The following is a 20,144-nucleotide window of genomic DNA, read 5'->3' as shown; positions in this document are numbered from 1 at the left end:
AAAACCAAAAGCCAACATCGTTCTCAATGGGGAAAAACTGGAAGAATTCCCTCTAAGAACAGGAACAAGACAAGGGTGTCCACTCCAACCACTATTATTCAACATAGTTTTGGAAGTTTTAGCCACAGCAATCAGAGAAGAAAAAGAAATCAAAGGAATCCAAATTGGAAAAGAAGAAGTAAAATTGTCACTCTTTGCAGATGACATGATATTATATATAGAAAACCCTAAAGACTCTACCAGAAAACTGCTAGCACTAATTGATGAGTTTAGTAAAGATGCAGGATACAAAATTAACGCACAGAAATCTCTTGCATTCCTATACACTAACAACGGAAGAGCAGAAAGAGAAATTAAGGAAACTCTCCCATTCACCATTGCAACCAAAAGAATCAAATACCTAGGAATAAACCTGCCTAAGGAGGCAAAAGATCTGTATGCAGAAAACTTTAAGACATTGATGAAAGAAATCAAAGACGACACAAACAGATGGAGGGACATACCATGTTCCTGGACTGGAAGAATCAACATCATGAAAATGACTGTACTACCCAAAGCAATTTACAGATTCAATGCAATCCCGATCAAATTACCAATGGCATTCTTCACAGAACTAGAGCAAGAAATCTTACGATTTGTATGGAAACGCAAAAGACCCTGAATAGCCAAAGCAATCTTGAGAAGGAAAAATGGAGTTGGTGGAATCAGGCTTCCTGACTTCAAACTATACTACAAGGCCATAGTGATCAAGACAGTATGGTACTGGCACAAAAATAGAAAGGACGATCAACGGAATAGAATAGAGAACTCAGAAGTAAGCCCAAACACACATGGGCACCTTATCTTTGACAAAGGAGGCACGAGTATACAATGGCAAAAAGACAGCCTCTTCAATAAGTGGTGCTGGGAAAATTGGACAGCAACGTGTAAAGAAATGTAAAAGAATGAAATTAGAACACTTCCTAACACCATACACAAAAATAAACTCCAAATGGATTAAAGACCTACATGGAAGGCCAGACACTATCAAACTCCTAGAGGAAAACATAGGCAGAACACTCTATGACATCCATCAAAGCAAGATCCTTTTGGACCCACCTCCTAGAATCATGGAAATAAAATCAAGAATAAACAAATGGGACCTCATGAAACTTAAAAGCTTTTGCACAGAGAAAGAAACCATAAACAAGACTAAAAGGCAACCCTCAGAATGGGAAAAAATAATTGCCTATGAAACAACGGACAAAGGATTAACCTCCAAAATATACAAGCAGCTCATGCAGCTTAATACCAAAAAAGCAAATAACCCAATCCACAAATGGGCAGAAGACCTAAATAGACATTTCTCCAAAGAAGACATCCAGATGGCCAACACACACATGAAAAGCTGCTCCACATCACTCATCACCAGAGAAATGCAAGTCAAAGCCACAATGAGGTATCACCTCACACCAATCAGAATGGCCATCATCACAAAATCTGGAAACAACCAATGTTGGAGAGGGTGTGGAGAAAAGGGAACTCTCCTGCACTGTTGGTGGGACTGTAAGTTGGTACAGCCACTATGGAAAACAATTTGGAGGTTCCTTAAAAAACTACACATAGAACTAACCATATGTTCCAGTCATCCCACTCCTGGGCATATACCCAAAGAAAACCATAATCCCAAAAGAAACATGTACCATAATGTTTATTGCAGCACTCTTTACAATAGCCAGGACATGGAAGCAACCTAAATGCCCATCAATAAATGAACGGATAAAGAAGATGTGTCATATATATACAATGGAATATCACTCAGCTATAAAAAGGAATGAGATGGAGCTATATGTAATGAGGTGGATAGAACTACAATCTGTCATACAGAGTGAAGTAAGTCAGAAAGAGAAGGACAAATATTGTATGCTAACTCACATATACGGAATCTAAAAATGGTACTGATGAACTCAGTGACAAGAACAAGGATGCAGATACAGAGAATGGACTGGAGAACTCGAGGTATGAGGGGGGCGGGGGGGTGAAGGGGAAACTGAGATGAAGCGAGAGAGTAGCACAGACATATATATACTACCAACTGTAAGAGAGTCAGTGGGAAGTTGTTGTATAACAAAGGGAGTCCAACTCGAGGATGGAAGATGCCTTAGAGGACTGGGGCAGGAAGGGTGGGGGGGACTTGAGGTGGGGGGAGTCAAGGAAGGGAGGGAATACGGGGATATGTGTATAAAAACAGATGATTGAACCTGGTGTACCCCCCCCCAAAAAAAAATTCTAACACATCCATAAAAAAAAATAAAAATCATACCCTATAAAACCAAAAAAAACAAAAACAAAAAAAAAGAAGAAGAAGTAAAATTGTCACTCTTTGCAGATAACATATTATACATAGAAAACCCTAAAGGTGCTATCAGAAAACTGCTAGCACTAATCAATGAATTTAGTAATGTAGCAGGATACAAAATTAATGCACAGAAATCTGTTGCATTCCTATACACTAACAATGAAAATTCAAAAAGAGAAATTGAGGAAGCACTCCCATTTACCCCTGCAACAACAAAAAAAAAAACAAAATACCTAGGAATAAACCTACCTAAAGAGGCAAAAAAAAACTGTGTGCAGAAAATTATGACACTGATGAAAGAAATCAAAGACAACACAAACAGATGGAGCGATATACCATTTTCTTGGATTGGAAGAATCAACACTGTGAAAATGACTATACTACCCAAAGCAGAATCTCCAGCAGTTTTCACAGAATTAGAACAAAAAATTTTACAATTTGTATGGAAACACAAAAGACCCTGAATAGCCAAAGCAAGCTTGAGAAGAAAAAAGGGAGCTGGAAGAATCAGGCTCCCTGATATCAGGCTACACTACAAAGCTACAGTAATCGAGACAGTGTGGTACTGGCACAAAAACAGAAATATAGATCAATGGTACAGAATAGAAAGCCCAGAGATAAACCGACACATATATGGTCACCTTATCTTTGACAAAGGGGACAAGAATATACAATGGAGAAGGGACAGCCTCTTCAATAAGTGGTGCTGGGAAAACTGGACAGCACTTGTAAAAGAATGAAATTAGAACATTCCCTAACATCATACATGAAAATAAACTCAAAATGGATCAAAGACCTAAATGTAAGGCCTGATGCTATAAAACTCTTAGAGGAAAACATAGGCAGAACATTCTATGACATAAATGACAGCAAGATCCTTTTTGACCCACCTCCTAGAGTAAAGGAAATAAAACCAAAAATAAAGAAATAGGACCTAATGAAACAAAAGTTTTTTCACAGCAAAGAAAACTATAAATATGATGAAAAGAAAATCTCAAAATGGAAGAAAATATTTGCCAATGAAGCAAATGACAAAGGATTAATCTCTAAAATATATAAGCAGTTCATGCAGCTCAATATCAAAAAAATAAACAATCCAATCCAAAAAAGGGCAGAAGACCTAAATAGACATTTCTTCTAAGAAGACATACAGATGGCCAACAAATGAAAAGATTTTCAACATCACTAATCATTAGATAAATGCAAATCAAAACCACAATGAGGTATCACCTCACACCAGTCAGAATGTTTATCATCAAAAAAATCTAGGAACAATAAATGCTGGAGAGGCTGTGGAGAAAAGGGAACCCTCCTGCACCCTTGGTGGGATTGTAAAGTGACACAGCCACTATGGGAAACAGTATGGTGATTCCTTAAGAAACTAAAAATAGAACTACCATATGATCCAGCAATCCCACTCCTGGGCATATATCCAGAGAAAACCAGAATTCAAAAAGATATGTGCACACCAATGTTCATTGCAGCATTATTTACAATAGCCAGGACATGGAAGCAACCTAAATGTCCATCAACAGATGAATGAATAAAGAAGATGTGGCATATATATACAATGGAATATTACTCAACCATAAAAAGAAATGAAATTGAGTTATCTGTAGTGAGGTGGATGTATCTAGAGTCTGTCATACAGAGTAAAGTAAGTCAGAAGGAGAAAAACAAATACCATATGCTAACACATATATATGGAATCTGAAAAAATGGTACTGATGAACTCAGTGGCAGGAGAAGAATAAAGACGCAGATGTAAAGAACAGACTTGAGGACACAGGGAGGAGGGGAAGGGGAAGCTGGGACAAAGTGAGAGAGTAGTATTGACATTTTTACACTACCAAATGTAAAATATATAGCTAGTGGGGAGCAACTGAATAGCACAGCGAGATCAGCCAATACTTTATGAAGACCTAAAGGGATGGCATAGGGAGGTGGGGCGGGGGGGGGGCTCAAGAGAGAAGGGAATATGGGGATATATGTATAAATACAGCTGATTCACTTTGTTGTACGTTGGAAACTGGCACAACTGTGTCAAGCATTTATACTCCAATAAAGATCTGGGGAAAAAAATAAAGATCCATATATATGCTGCCTACAAGAGACTCACTTCAGATCTAAAGACACCACACAAACTGAAAGTGAAGGGATGGAAAAAGATACAGGCATGCTTTGTTTTACTGTGTTTTACTGTATTGCACTTTGCAGATATTGTGTTTTTTACAAGTTGAAGGCTTTTGGCAACTCTGCATCGTCAAGACCATCAGTACCATTTTTTCCAACATCACCTGCTTGCTTTGTGTCTCTGTGTCACATTTGGTGATTCTTGCAATATTTCAAACTTTTAATTATTATTATTTATATTATTACTTATGTTATCATTTAACTTGTATTTAATTAAATAATCTTTGATGTTACTATTGCAAAATGATTACAACTAGCTGAAGACCCAGATGTTGGTTAGTATTTTTTAACCAATAAAGAATTTTTAATTAAGGTATGCACATTGTTCTTTTAGACATGGTATTGCACATTGAATAGACTATAGTTTAGTGTATGCATAACATTTCTATGCATTGGGAAACCAAAAAATTCTTGTGATTTGCTTTATTGCAATATACGCTTTATTGCAATGGTCTGGAACTGAACCAGAATATCTCCAAGGAATGCCTGTATTCCATGCAAATGGAAGCTAAAAGATAGCTGGGGTAGCAATATTTATATCAGACAAAATAAACTTTAACATGGACTATAATAAGAGACAAAGAAGAACATAAATAATAATAAAGGGATCAATCCAAGAAGAATATATAACACTTGTAAATATATATGCACCCAACATAGAAACACCTAAATACATGAAGCAAATATTAACAGACAAAACAGGAGAAACTGTCAATAATACAATAACAGTAGGGTTCTTTAAACCCCATTTATATTAATGGGCAGATTATCTAGACAGAAAACCAATAAGGAAACACTGGCATTAAATGACACATTAGATCAGATGACCTTATGAGATGCATCCAGAGTATTCCACCCAAAAACATCAGAATACACATTCTTTCAAGTACACATGGAATATACTTCAGGATAGATTACATGTAAGGACACAAAAGAAGTGTCAATACATTTAAAAAGATTGAAATTGTATCAAGCATCCTTTCCAATAACAATGGTATGAGACTAGAAATCAGCTACAATAAGAAACTAGAAAAAACACAAACACATGGAGTCTAAACAACCACTGGTCATTGAAAAAATCAAAGAGAAAATAAACCAATACCTTAAGACAAATGAAAGTGGAAATACAACATTCCAAAGTCTATGGGATGCAGCAAAGGCAGTTCTAAAAGGGAAGTTTGTAGCAGTACAGGTCTATATCAGGAAAGAAGAAAAACTACAAACAAACAATGTAAACTTACACCTAAAGGAACTAGAAAACAAACAAAGCCCAAAGTTAGTAGAAGGAAAGAAATAATGAAGACCAGAGTGTGAAAACAAATAAAACAGAGACAAAAAAGGAAGGAAGGAGGGATGGAAGAGTCAATGAAATGAAGAGTTGGTTCTTTGAAAAGGTAAAGTTGGTAAAACGTTAGCCAGACACATCAAGAAAAAAGAGAGTTGGCCCAGGTATATAAACTCAGAAATGAAAGAGAAGTTACAACTGACACCACAGAAATACAAAATATTATTATAAGGGATTACTATGAAAAATTATACACCAACAAATAGGACAACCCAGAAGAAATGGATAAATTCCTAGAAACATACAATCTTCTAAGTCAGGAAGAAATAGAACATCTGCACAGATTAATTACTAGTAATCAAATTAAATCTGTAATCAAAAAATTCTAACCAACCAAAGTCCAGGACTAGACAGCTTTACAGGTGAATTCTACTGAATATTTAATGAATACTTAATAACTATTCTTCCCAAACTATTCAAAACAACAACAAAAAATTGAGCAGGAACTAATTCAATGAGCCCTGCATCACCTTCGCACTGAAACCAGACCTAGACACTACAAACAAGAAAATTACAATCAATATCACTAATGAACACAGATGCAAAATTACTCAACAACATATTAGCAAACAAAATTCAACAACTCATTAAAAAGATCATACACTGTGGTCAAGTGATATTTATCCCAGGAAAACAAGCATGATCCAATATCCACAAATCAATCAATGTGCTATACCACATTAATGAAATGAAGGATAAAAATCATGGGATCATCTCAATAGATGCAGAAGAGAACTTTTCACAAATTCAACATCCGTTTGTGATAAAGACTCTGAACAAAGTGGGTATAAAGGAAACATACCTGAACATAATAAAGGCCACATATGACAAACCCACAGCTAATATCATACTCAATTGATGAAAGGCTGAAAGCATTTCCCTAAAATCAGAAACAAGACAAGGATGCCCACTCTCTCCACTTTTGTCAACATAGTATTAAAAGTCTTATCCACAGCAATCAGACATTAAAAATAAATAAAATGAATCCATATTGGAAAGGAAAAAGTAAAACTGTTTGCAAATGATATGGTATTATATATGAAAAATCCTATAGATCCCACCAAAATACTATTAGTACTAAAAAATTAATTTCAGTAAAGTTGCAGGAAATAAAATTAGCATATAGAAATCTGTTGCATTTTTATACAATAGTAACAAAACTATGAGAAAGAGAAATAAGTGAAGGAAATTAAAAGGTACAAACCTGTAGTTATAAAATAAATTACAGGGATGTAATATATAATATAAGGAATATAGTCAATAATACTGTAATAATTTTGTGTGGTAACAGATAGTTTACTTGATTTATCATGGTGATCATTTTGTTATTTATTTGATTGTCAAATCACTATGTTGTACACCTGAAATGAACATAATATTGTATATCAACTGTATTTTAATAAAATAAAATGTTATATGTCTAGCTAGTAAAAAAAGAAATTCAACTTTATGGTAACTAGATACAAAATAAGTATAGATTTAACTTAGTTTTTTGGCATATGTATGTCAATTGGTTTCCACAATTGTTTTGACAAACGTTTGTTGTATATCTACTAATCAAGCTACTGTTAGAAACTAGGGGTTTAGTCAAGGTCCCTACTTTCTGTATTCAAACTTTAATTGAGAATTCAAGAATTCAAATTACTCTAACTCAAATTCTAATATAGGAAATGGATAATTGACAATATGTAAACAATATAATGTATGAAGAACTATGAAAGAAATACACTAGGTGATAATACAGAGAGAAATACATTTAGATACCATCTTAGAGGTGGCATTGAATTGAGATAAAAGGGTTTACACAAACAAGTAGTGTGAAAAAATGTGGAAAGACTAATCTAAGTTTTTAAAAAGAAATATAGATTAGAGATGTATCAGATACATAAACAGTTATAGACCAATATATTTAAAAACTTAAAGAGAAAACATTCTAGAAAACTACAATTTTTCAAAGGTGACTCAAAAGGAAATATAGAAGTTGAGTGATATTTTAACTATGAAGAAACAATCAGTTTTAACGATCTTTAGGGAGTGAGAGAACACTAGCACAGATATTTCCAATACTAAATTGCAAAATGAAGTTAGCAAGTTATCATGTGCCAATTCAGGCAAGGTCTAGATAAGAAAGAAAAATTATAATCTAATCTCACTTGTGAACCTAGATGCAAAATTGTGAATAAAATATTAGTAAAATAAACCCGCCAATATATGGAAAGAGATATGACATATAATTGAGTTGGTTTATAAAAGAAATGCAAGGTTAGTATAATACTCTAAATGTTTTAATGTAATTTACTACATTAATAGACTAAAGGAGAAAACTACATGATCACCTCAATAGGGACAGAATGAAGGTTTACTTTATTCTTACCTCATATCATAATTACTTACCTCCTATCATACATTAAAGTAATCTGAGATTAATAATAATAATGATAATAATAAACCTCAGAACACATACATGTGGAAGGTTAAACTGAAAAAGCTTTAAAAACAGATAGGATCGGGGCTTCCTAGGTGGCGCAGTGGTTAAGATTCCACCTGCCAATGCAGGGGACACGGGTTCGATCTCTGCTCCAGGAAGATACCACATGCCTCGGAGCAACTAAGCCCATGTGCCACAGCTATTGAGCCTGTGCTCTAGAGCCCGTGAGCCACAACTATTGAGCCCATGTGCTGCAACTACTGAAGCCCACACGCCTAGAGCCTGTGCTCCACAACAAGAGAATCCACAGCAATGAGGAGCCCGCGCACCACAGAGAAGAGTAGCCCCCACTCACAACAGCTAAAGAAAGCCCGCACACAGCAAAAAAAAAAAAAAAAAAAGACCCAACACAGCCAATAAAATAAATAAATAAATAAATTTAAAAACAAAAAAAAAAACCAGATAGGATTGGACTTCCCTGATGGCGCAGTGGTTAAGAATCCACCTGCCAGTGCAGGGGACATGGGTTCGATCTCTGGTCTGGGAAGATCCCACATGCAGTGGAGCAGCTAAGCCCAAGTGCCGCAACTACTGAAGTCCACGCACCTAGAGCCATGCTCTGCAACAAGAGAAGTCACCACAATGAGAAGCCCGCACACCACAACAAAGAGTAGCCCCTACTCCAGAAACTAGAGAAAGCTTGTGTGCAACAAGGAAGACCCAAAATAGCCAATTAAATAAATAAATAAATAAATAAAATTATAAAAAAAAGAGAGGTAGGATAATATCTTTATTGCTTCAGGATAGGAAACAATTTCTATAATCAATAAAAGTATCTCAAATAATAAAAAGCAAAGATCTGATAAACAAATTAAAAGGTACATGAAATGATGTTTGACTTTATTAGTAACTAGAGAAAAATATTAATGGCCCACAGAGGTCTATTTTACATACACCAGATTAACAAATATGTTAACATTTTAGAATGTTGTTGGTGAAAATATTTTTCAGTCCATTCAGGCTGTTATCACAAAATACGATTAACTGGGTAACTTATAAACAACAGAAGTTTATTTTTCACAGTTCTGGAGGCAGGAAGTCTGAGATCAGGGTGCCATTGTGGTTGGTTGAAGGCCCTCTTCTGGGTGTCAGAATTCTCATTATGTCCTCACATGGTGGAACAGGCTGGGGAGTTCTCTTGGGTTTCTTTTACAAGGGCATTAATCCCAGTTATGAGAATGTGTCCACTTCAAAAGATAGACCCAGCCCTGTCAAATTTTAGAATACAAAGAAAAAGCGGACAATCTTAAAAACTTATAGAAAGGCAACTCATTTAAATCACGAGTCAATGTGTCATCTGACTTCCCCATTAGTAAAGCTAAATATGCAAGGCTGGAGAAAATGCCCTCACATTTCTGAAGTCTCTACCTAGCCAAATTGTTAGCAGGTATGTAAAATATTTTTGGGTATTCAGGTTTTCAAAAATTTTATGTCCACATACCCTTTAACATAGAGGTACTGAAAAATGTGCTTTGACAAAGCAAGAAAGATCAAAGCATTGGATGCATTAAATGGTGGCTTCAACCCAGAGAGTAATAAAGGGAAATTCTAGGAAACAAGTACTAGATTACTTCTGCATTGACCACATGGAAAATATTATGGAGCACCATTTTAATTACCTATTAAAAAACTTAGAAAACTAAACAAATTTTTAAATGAATAATTATTAACTTTAGAAGAAATATTGTGAATAAACATAAATATAGGAAAACATAATGAAACAATCTCTCAGTCATAAACAATATTTATATATTAATAATATAAGGGAACCCTCCTACACTGTTGCTGGGAATGTAAATTGGTACAGCCACTATGGAAAACAGTTTGGAGGTTCCTTAAAAAACTAAAAATAGAACTACCATATGACCCAACAATCCCACTACTGGGAATATACCCTGAGAAAATCATAATGCAAAAAGAAACAGGTACCACAATGTTCATTGCAGCACTATTTACAATAGCCAGGACATGGAAGCAACCTAAATGCCCATCAACAGATGAATGGATAAAGAATATGTGGCACATATATACAATGGAATATTATTCAGCCATAAAGAGGAATGAAATTGAGTTATTTGTAGTGAGGTGGATGGACCTAGAGTCTGTCATACAGAGTGAAGTAAGCCAGAAAAACAAATGCCATATGCTAATGCATATATATGGAATCCGAAGAAATGGTACTGATGAACCCAGTGGCAGGGCAAGAATAAAGATGCAGATGCAGACAACAGACTTGAGGACTGGGGGGAGCTGTAAGAGTGAAAACTGTTTTCCTTTGGGAACTAAAGTGAGGGATGAGGAGAAATGGGGCAGTGGTAGCGTTTTAGTACTATTTGTTTTGTTTTACCCAGACTTATGTTGATAAAAATAAAGGTTTTATAAGAGATAGTAAATGTCAGCATCTTATGAGATGGATGAGAAGAAGGACGCATGCATTTTATTCTTATATTTTCTATTTTTCACTTCCTAGGACCTGGCATATCTCGATACCAATGACAGCAGATGATGTGCTAAAAGAGATTAGAGGAAATCAAGTGGCTTTTCAAGATTGCTTTATTGCAGATATTCTTTTCCTGCTGACTTTTTCTTTGTTGACAATACCTGAGATTCCTGGTTTTTTACCAATCTCTTCACCACAGGGTAGTCAGTTAATGGCAGAGTGGGCTACTTGTGTACCTTCATTTGTCGTTCTGGTAGCTGATATGGAGACCTTTCAGACAAATGATTCATTCCGTACTTGGACCAGAATCAGAGTGCCTCCAAACATTCTAACTGATGATGAAAGACACAGTGTGTCTGATGTGACCCTATCACAGGATGGAATATTTTTTTTAATAAATGGTATTCTTTACTTAAAAAGTGATAATGCATTTAAAAGACTGGGAAGCAATGTAAATCTTCCTGATGGTGGAATTATTGGCATTACATCAAGAAAATGGTGTTGGACCAACTATTTATTGAAGGTTAGTAAAAGATTATGTACATGTACACTATACCTGCACATTTAGATATATTTACCATAGTGTTTAATTCAGTAATATACCAGAGTCTGTACTATGCAGCTCTTTGTAGAGTTATTTATGCTTGTTAATAACTCAATCTTTCTGACCTAGCTTCTCAGAGGCCTCTTTACAGAGGGGTACCAACAATGACAGAGAATAAAGTGAATCTAAAATATCTTTAATAGATTTAAATAAATGGAAAAGAAAATGGAAAACATGAGAAAAAAAAGAATCTATCAAATGTCAAGGCAATGAGTAAAACTAAAAGCAAGGAAGTCATTACCATAAAATTTAGGATAATGCATATCCTGGAAAGAAAAGATGTAGTGATTAGGAGAGAGTATGGGTGATATTTGGAGTTCTGATGATATTCTGTTTCTTAATGTATATAGCCATTACACAGAATTCTGCTTTGTGATAAATCTTCCAGCTATTTATTTATTTTTATTTGGTTGATTTTCTATATGCAGTAGATTCTATTTCAAAAATTTGAAATATATAAAAATAAATGTTAAAATATTACTTAGATAAAACTAATAATAATTGTAATGTAAAATTCAGTGATCACCTTAAGTAGAAGATTGGATACAACAAAAATTCCTAATGCATTGGGAAGTAGATAAGAAGAAATCAAACAAAATGAAAAATTGGGAGAAAGGGAGAAACCATGAAAAAGAGGATAAGAGAGATAAAAGAAAAAGAATATTCAGTATATATCTAACCAGTATTCCAAAATGTAATTTTAGCAAGAATGAGAGAGAGCTGAGAATTTTTCAGACTTGAAGATATCACTCCTTAATCCATAAATATTAATAAATCCAAATTGATATAGGAAAAAAGAAAACCCACTTGGACACAAGACAAATTACAAACAAAATAAAGACAGTAAAACAATTAGAATAAATGGAAGTCAGAAGATAGGGAAATACTCAAATAACTGAGGTTAAGTTATTGGCAACCTGAAATTATATACATTAAATAAAACTATCCTCAAGAATGAGAATGTTTGAAACTATTTTAAGAATCAAAATCAGAGGGTTTTTTTTTTTTTTTTTTGGCTGCATTGAATCTTCATTGCTGCATGCAGGCTTTCTCTAGTTGTGGTGAGTGGAGACTACTCTTAGTTGTGGTGTGCAGGTTTCTCATTGCAGTGGCTTCTCTTGTTGTAGAGCATGGGCTCTAGGCACACGAGCTTCAGTAGTTGCAGCACATGGGCTCAGTAGTTGTGGCTCACAAGCTCTAGAGTGCAGGCTCAGCAGTTGTGGCACGCAGGCTTAGTTGCTCTGTGGCATGTGGGATCTTCCCAGCCCAGGGATCAAACCTGTGTCCCCTTCATTGGTAGGCAGATTCTTAACCGCTGTGCCACCAGGGAAACCCCAAATCAGAGATTTTTATAATATAATCAGAATAATTGAAATTAAATTTATTAGATGTGCTCAATAGCAGAATGAAGATGACATGACTGAGGAAACAGTCAAGTTATATTACAGTGAAATTATATCAATTGAAAATTTCCAATTTAAACAATAGAAAAAATTGTCAAAGTTGAACTAAGCCCCAGAGACCTGTGGGACAATACCAAAATGTCTAACATTCATGACATTGGAGTCTAAGGAGGTGAGGAGAGAGGATAATGTAGAAAAAAATCTGAATAAATAATGTCTAGAAACTTCTCAAATTTGGTGATAAGTATAAACTTATGGAGCTATGAAACCCAGCAGACTCCAAACAATGTAGTTGTAAAAGAAACTCATAACAAACTATTAAAAACCAAAGGAGAAAAATGTGGAAGCAGCCAGAGAAAAGTGATACATCATATATAGGAGAACAATAATTCAAATGATGGCTGATTTTTCATCATGGGCCATAGATAACAGAAAGCAATGAAGCAATATTATTAGAGTACTGAAAATAAGAATCATAAACATAGAACTGTATCCCAGACAAACATGTCTTTCAGGAATTAAGGAGAAATAAAGACATTCTCAGATGAAGGAAGACAAAATTTGTTACTGGATACCTGCTCTAAAAAAAAATATATGCCTAATGAAACCTATCAGGTGGAAGGGAAATGGAAAATTTTAAGCTTCAGGAATGAGTAAAAAACAACAAAAATGGTAGATATACAGGTAAAAGTAATTGATTATTTTTATGCTCTTAAGTTCCTCAAAATAAGTATGATAGGTAAAAGCAAAATTTTAAATATATATCATTTTCCAGTCGAGTTTTTAATATATGTTGATATAATACATGACAATTACAGCATAATGAAGAAGGGTAAAAGAACCTATAGGCTAATGAGGTTTCTTTATTCCACTTGAAATGTTAAGTGCATTATTATAACCCCTAAAAAATTATACAAGATCACAAATCTGTTCAGGGGAGAACTACTGCATAAAATAACTAACTTTGAAAAATTATTTTGCATCAGTTTGGGAAAAAAAAAATCTCAACAGATAAATTCAAATGGAATACTAAAAAAATATTTTTCAATAACCTAAAAGAAGACAGGAAATGGAAACACGGGGACAAAAAACAGAGGATACAAACAGAAAACAACAAAATGGTATTTAAATGTAAACATGTCAATGATTTCATTAACTGTAAATGGCCAAAAAAATACTAATTAAAAGGCAGGGATTATCAAATTGGATTTAAAAAAAAACCACCAAACTGTATGCTTTCTATAAGAAGCCCACTTTAAATATAAGGGTACATAGTTGAATTAAAAGTAAAACATTGGAAAAGGATATGCCATGCAAACACTAATTAAAGAAAATGAGAGTGGCTTTATTAATATCAGACAAACTAGGAAAACACTTGGATAAAAAGAGACATGATAAAAGGGTCAATTTGTCAAGAAGACATAGCAATCCTAAATGTGTATGTATCTAACAAACAAGTTTCATAGCACATGAAGCAAAATTAATTGAATGGAAAAAAGAAATAGATAAATCCACAAAATTGTTGGAAGATTTCCACAGTCCTTTTTCAGTAATAGATAAAACAAGTAGACAGAAAACAAGCAAGGATGTGCAAGGATAAACACCACCAGTGGTCAGAACACTATTGCCCATCAACCAAATCAAGGTTGCTGTATTGTTTGTAAAAAGTTTTATTGGAATATAGCCATGCTCTTCTGCTTACATATCATCTCTGGCTGCTTTTGCACTACAACAGCACTGATAAAAATTTGCAATAGAAACTATGTGGCCCAAAATGTAAATATTTACTATATAGCCCTTTCTGTAAAAAGTTTGTTGACCCCTGAATCATACTGTCAACAACTTGACCTAGTAGACATTTGTAAAATATACTCCACCCAATAATAGCAGAAAATATATTCTTTTCAAGTAAACATGGAATATTAACAAAGATAGACTATATTTTAGAACATAAGACAGACTTTAACAAATTTAAAAGAAATCAATGTATGTTCTCTGATCATAAAGAATTAAACTAAAAATCAATTTTTTTGAAACAAATATGTGGAAAGTCATCAAGTATTTGAAAACTTACAAATACACATCTAAATAACCATTTGGACATAGATCATTTCAAGGGAAATTAAAAATCATGTTAACTAAATAACAATAAAACATATTAAAACTATATCAAAACTAATGGAAGTGAAAGAAATTAACAAATCCATAATTATTGTTGAAGATAAAATAGACAATTGTATAGAAGAACTGAACAATGAACTGAATCTAATTTATATTTATAGAATAGTCTACCCAACAACAGCAGAATGCATATTCTTAGCAAGTGTTCATGGAACATTTACCAAGATAGACCATATACTGAGTCATAAAACAAACCTCAATACATTTTAAAGAAGTGAAATCATATAAAGTATGATCTCTAACTACAATGAACTTAAACTAGAAGTCAATAACAGAAATATATCTGGAAATATCCCAATTCTTGGAAATTAAACAATACATTTCTAAGTAATTCATGTGTTAAACAGAACATCTCAGGGAAATTATAAAATCTTTTTTTAATTTTTTAATTGAAAAATAGTTTGTTTACAATGTTCTGTTAGTTTCAGGTGTACAGCACAGGGATTCATATATATATATGTGAGTCTGTGAGTCTATTTTTGTTTTGAATATAAGTCCATTTGTATTATTTTTAAAGATTCCACATATAAGCAATATCATATGATATTTCTCTTTCTGTGACTTACTTCACTTAGTATGATAATCTTTAGGTCCATCCATGTTGCTGAAAGTGGCACTATTTCATTCTTTTTAAGGCTGAGTAATATTCCATCGTGTATATATGCCACATCTTTATCCATTCATCTGTTGATTGACACTTACGTTGCTCCCATGTCTTGGCTGTAAATAGTGCTGCTATGAACATTGGGATGCATGTGTCTTTTCAAATTATAGATTTCTCTGGATACATGCCCAAGAGTGGGATTTCTGGATCATAGGTAACTCTATTTTTCATTTTTTAAGGAACCCCCTTACTGTTCTCCATAGTGATTGTACCAATTTACCTTCCCACCAACAGTGCAGGAGGGTTCCTTTTTCTCCACACCCTCTCCAGCATTTATCATTTGTAGACTTTTTGATGATGGACATTCTGACTGGAAAGTTTGATTTGCATTTGATTTTCATGTGCTTGTTGGGTATCTCTATGTCTTCTTTGGAGAAATGTCTGTTTAGGTCTTCTGCCCATTTTTTGATTCAGTTTTTTTTTTTTTATTATTGAGTTGTATGAGCTATTTGTATATTTTGGAGACTAATCCCTTGTCAGTCAGATTGCAAACATTTTCTCCTATTTAGTAGGTTGTCTTTTTGTTTTGTTTATGGTTTCCTCTCCTGTGCAAAAGCTTTTAAGTTTAATTAGGTCCCACTTGTTTATTTTTGCTTCTATTTCCATTACTCTAGGAGATAGACCCCAAATAATATTGCTGTGATTTAAGTCAGTGTTCTGCCTATGTTGTTCTCTAGGAGTTTTATAGTATCTCCTCTTGCATTTAGGTCTTTAATCTATCTTAAGTTTATTTTTTTGTATAGTGTTAAAGAATGTTTTGGTTTCATTCTTTTACATATGGCTGTCCAGTTTTCCCAGTATGACTTATTGAAGAGGCTCTCTTTTCACCATTGTATATTCTTGCATCTTTTGTAGTAGATTAATTGACCATAAGTGTATGGGTTTATTTCTGGGCTTTCTATGCTGTTCCATTGATCTTTGTGTCTGTTTTGTGCCAGTACCACACTGTTCTGATTACTATAGCTTTGTAGTATAGTCTGAAGTCAGGGAGTCTGATTCCTCCTGCTCATTTTGGTTATTTGGGATCCTTTGTGTTTCCATAGAAGTTTTAAAATTCTTTGTTCTAGTTCTATGAAAAATGCCATTGGTAATTTGATAGGGATTGCACAGAATCTGTAGATTGCCTTACAGAGTGTGGAACGTGGTATATCTTTCTGTTTTTGTTGTCTTTAATTACTTTCATCAGCATCTTTAGAAAATCTTTTAAGTGAATGAAAGTGAGAATATAAGATGTCAAATTTTGTGGAGTTCTGCCAAAGCAGTGCTGAAAATGAAATTTATAGCATTAAATTCTTATATTAGAAACTTCCACTGTGCACAAGATAGACTAAAAGATACACACACACACACACACACACACACACACACACTTGTGCACAAGATAGAATAAAACCCGGTATATACATATATATGTGTGTGAATATATATATACACATATATATATACCTTCCAGTATGAAACAACAGAAAAATAAACTATGAAACAATGCTTTATATATTCAAAAACATTGGAAATCAAGATGGGCCCTGCAATTGCCCCAGCTTAATGTCTTGAAAAAGTTCCCAACCCAGGGAACAGTGACAAGGAAACTGAGACAGAGTCCAGCAGATTCACTTAGTTGAGGAAGTGGAACTGATAGGAGAGAAAAAGGTGGCTGGAGTTTGCAAGGCAGAATATCAAATATAAAAGAGCTGCACATAGAATTCCAGAGATTTGCCAAGGGCTCCCCTCTTGTATTCAGCTGAGTATCAATAAGTCTATATTTGTTGGGAAACTATCCAAGTCTGGTGAAAGAGCCAAATGAAAGGACTAGGGAATAGAATTCATAGCTCACACAGGGATGGAAATAGTATGTGTTCTAACCAGCCAGACTGAAAACACTCATAACGATCCATGGGGGATTGGTAGAGTGCTCCAAAGGATCTTGCCTCACTACTGAGGACTTATTATCACTAGACTAAATGCTTCTCTAGTCCCATTTAACAAATCTTAAAAAGAAGACCCCAAAATATCCAGATGTTTCAAAGTAATTTAAGACACCTCAAGAATACATTTTTAAATATTCAGCACTCAACAAGGTAAATAGTCACAATTTCTGTCATCCAATCAAAGATACCAGGCATACAAAGAACAAAAAAATATGACCCATATTGAAGAGAAAAAGTAACTAATCAAAACTGAACCCAAACTGATGCAGGTGTTAGAATTAGCAAACAAGAATGTTAAAAAAGATAGCTGTGTTTCACATATTCAAAAGCTAGAGAGGAAAAAAAGAGCATGTAAAGTAGAGATAGCAAGATGTTTCATATTTAAAAAAACACACAAATCAAATTTCTAGAGATGAAAACTTCTGTGTCTGAGATTTTTTAAAAAGACAATGGATGTGGGCTTCCTAGGTGGTGCAGTGGTTAAGAATCCACCCGCCAATGCAAGGGGACATGGGTTTGATCCCTGCTCCAGGAAGATCCCACATGGTGTGGAAGAACTAAGCCTGTGTGCCATAACTATTGAGCCTGCACCTTAGAGCCTATAAGCCACAACTATTGAGCCATGTGCCTCAACTGCTGAAGCCCATGCACCTAGAGCCCGTGCTCCACAACAGAGAAGCCACAACAATGAGAAGCCTGTGCACCACAACGAAGAGTAACCGCCACTCGCCACAACTAGAGAAAGCTGTATGCAGTAATGAAGACCTAACACAAACAATTAATTAATTATTTAAAAAGACATTGAATGTGATTACCAGCAGATAGTATAGAAGAAAGGATTAGTGAACATGAAAACAGCAGTAGAAATTATTCAAAATGAAATACAGAGAAAACAAAGGCCAAACATAAATAGATAAAATAAAAAGAACATCACAGTGATTGTAAAACTTCAAGCAGCCTAATATGTATGTACTTGGACTTCTTGAAGAAGGGAGGAGGCACAGAAATATTTTTTGAAAAATTAATGGCCAAAATGATCCAAATTTGATTAAAACTGAAACCTAAAGATCTAAGGTGCTCAGTGAATCCCAAGCATGTGAAACATGAAGAAAACTACCAACACACACAATCAAATTGTTCAGAGTTAATGATAAAAAGAAAATTTTTGAAAGCAGTCAGAAGAAAAAAAATGTTTTATATACAAAAGAACAAAGATAAGTGTGACATCAGATTTCTCACTGGAAACAATGCAAGTGAAAAAACAGTGGAGCAGCATCTTTAAAATATCTTTTTTACCTATCAAACTAGAATTCTAAAGCCATGAAAATATCTTTCAAAAATGAAGTGAAAATACTTTTTTTTGGACATACTAAAGCTGGGCTAATTCATCATTAGCACACCCACAAATAATAAATGTGTTAAAGGAAGCCCATTAAGTGGAAGGAAAATGATACCAGATGGAAATATGGACCTACATAAAGAAGTGAAAGTCATGGGAAATGGTATCTACAAGATTACATTTATAATATTTCTTCATATTATTTAAATCCCTTTAAAAGACGTGTTTAAACAAAAATAGTAACAATGTAGTGTAGAGTTTATAACACATGTAAAAAATAAAATGTATGACAAAAATAGCACAAAAGATGAGGGGAGGTTAGGATTGCCATATATACATTGCTAATGAGAAAAAAATCAAATTGTACAATTTAAATATATGCAGTTTATTGTATGTCAATTGTATCTCAATAAAAGTCATTAAAGAAAAAAACCTCAAGTCCCTAAAAAAAAATGAGAGAAGTAGAAATACACTTTTGTAATATTCTTTTTTTTTTTTTCCCGTTCTCCAATATTTTATATCTTAAGTATTGGTTAGATCAGAATTCACATTTTTTTGGGGGGGGGGTACACCAGGTTCAATCAATTGTTTTTATACACACATCCCCGTATTCCCTCCCTTCCTTGACGCCCCCCCCCGAGTCCCCCCCACCCTCCCTGCCCCAGTCCTCTAAGGCATCTTCCATCCTCGAGTTGGACTCCCTTTGTTATACAACAACTTCCCACTGACTCTTTTACAGTTGGTAGTATATATATGTCTGTGCTACTCTCTCGCTTCATCTCAGTTTCCCCTTCACCCCCCGCCCCCTCCCATACCTCGAGTTCTCCAGTCCATTCTCTATCTGCTTCCTTGTTCTTGTCACTGAGTTCATCAGTACCATTTTTAGATTCCGTATATGTGAGTTAGCATACAATATTTGTCCTTCTCTTTCTGACTTACTTCACTCTGTATGACAGATTGTAGTTCTATCCACCTCATTACATATAGCTCCATCTCATCCCTTTTTATAGCTGAGTAATATTCCATTGTATATATATATGCCACATCTTCTGTATCCATTCATTTGTTGATGGGCATTTAGGTTGCTTCCATGTCCTGGCTATTGTAAAGAGTGCTGCAATAAACATTATGGTACATGTTTCTTTTGGGATTATGGTTTTCTTTGGGTATATGCCCAGGAGTGGGATGACTGGATCATATGGTAGTTCTATGTGTAGGTTT

At 34.4% G+C, this 20,144-nt stretch overlaps 1 protein-coding gene across 1 annotated transcript in view; it reads left to right on the top strand.

The window, feature by feature from the left end:
* Positions 1–20,144, top strand: part of CATSPERE (catsper channel auxiliary subunit epsilon) — a 256,584-nt gene that overhangs the window by 115,215 nt on the left and 121,225 nt on the right. The window contains exon 9 of the mRNA XM_057727707.1: positions 10,835–11,327. Coding sequence (XP_057583690.1) covers positions 10,835–11,327 — 493 coding nt within the window. The remainder of the gene's footprint in view (positions 1–10,834; positions 11,328–20,144) is intronic.

Source organism: Hippopotamus amphibius, chromosome 3, assembly GCF_030028045.1.
Source record: "Hippopotamus amphibius kiboko isolate mHipAmp2 chromosome 3, mHipAmp2.hap2, whole genome shotgun sequence".
In the NCBI taxonomy this organism is placed as follows: Eukaryota; Metazoa; Chordata; class Mammalia; order Artiodactyla; family Hippopotamidae; genus Hippopotamus; species Hippopotamus amphibius.
The sequence above is the reverse complement of the archived record's forward strand: the minus strand, read 5'-3'. Positions and strand labels throughout refer to the sequence as shown.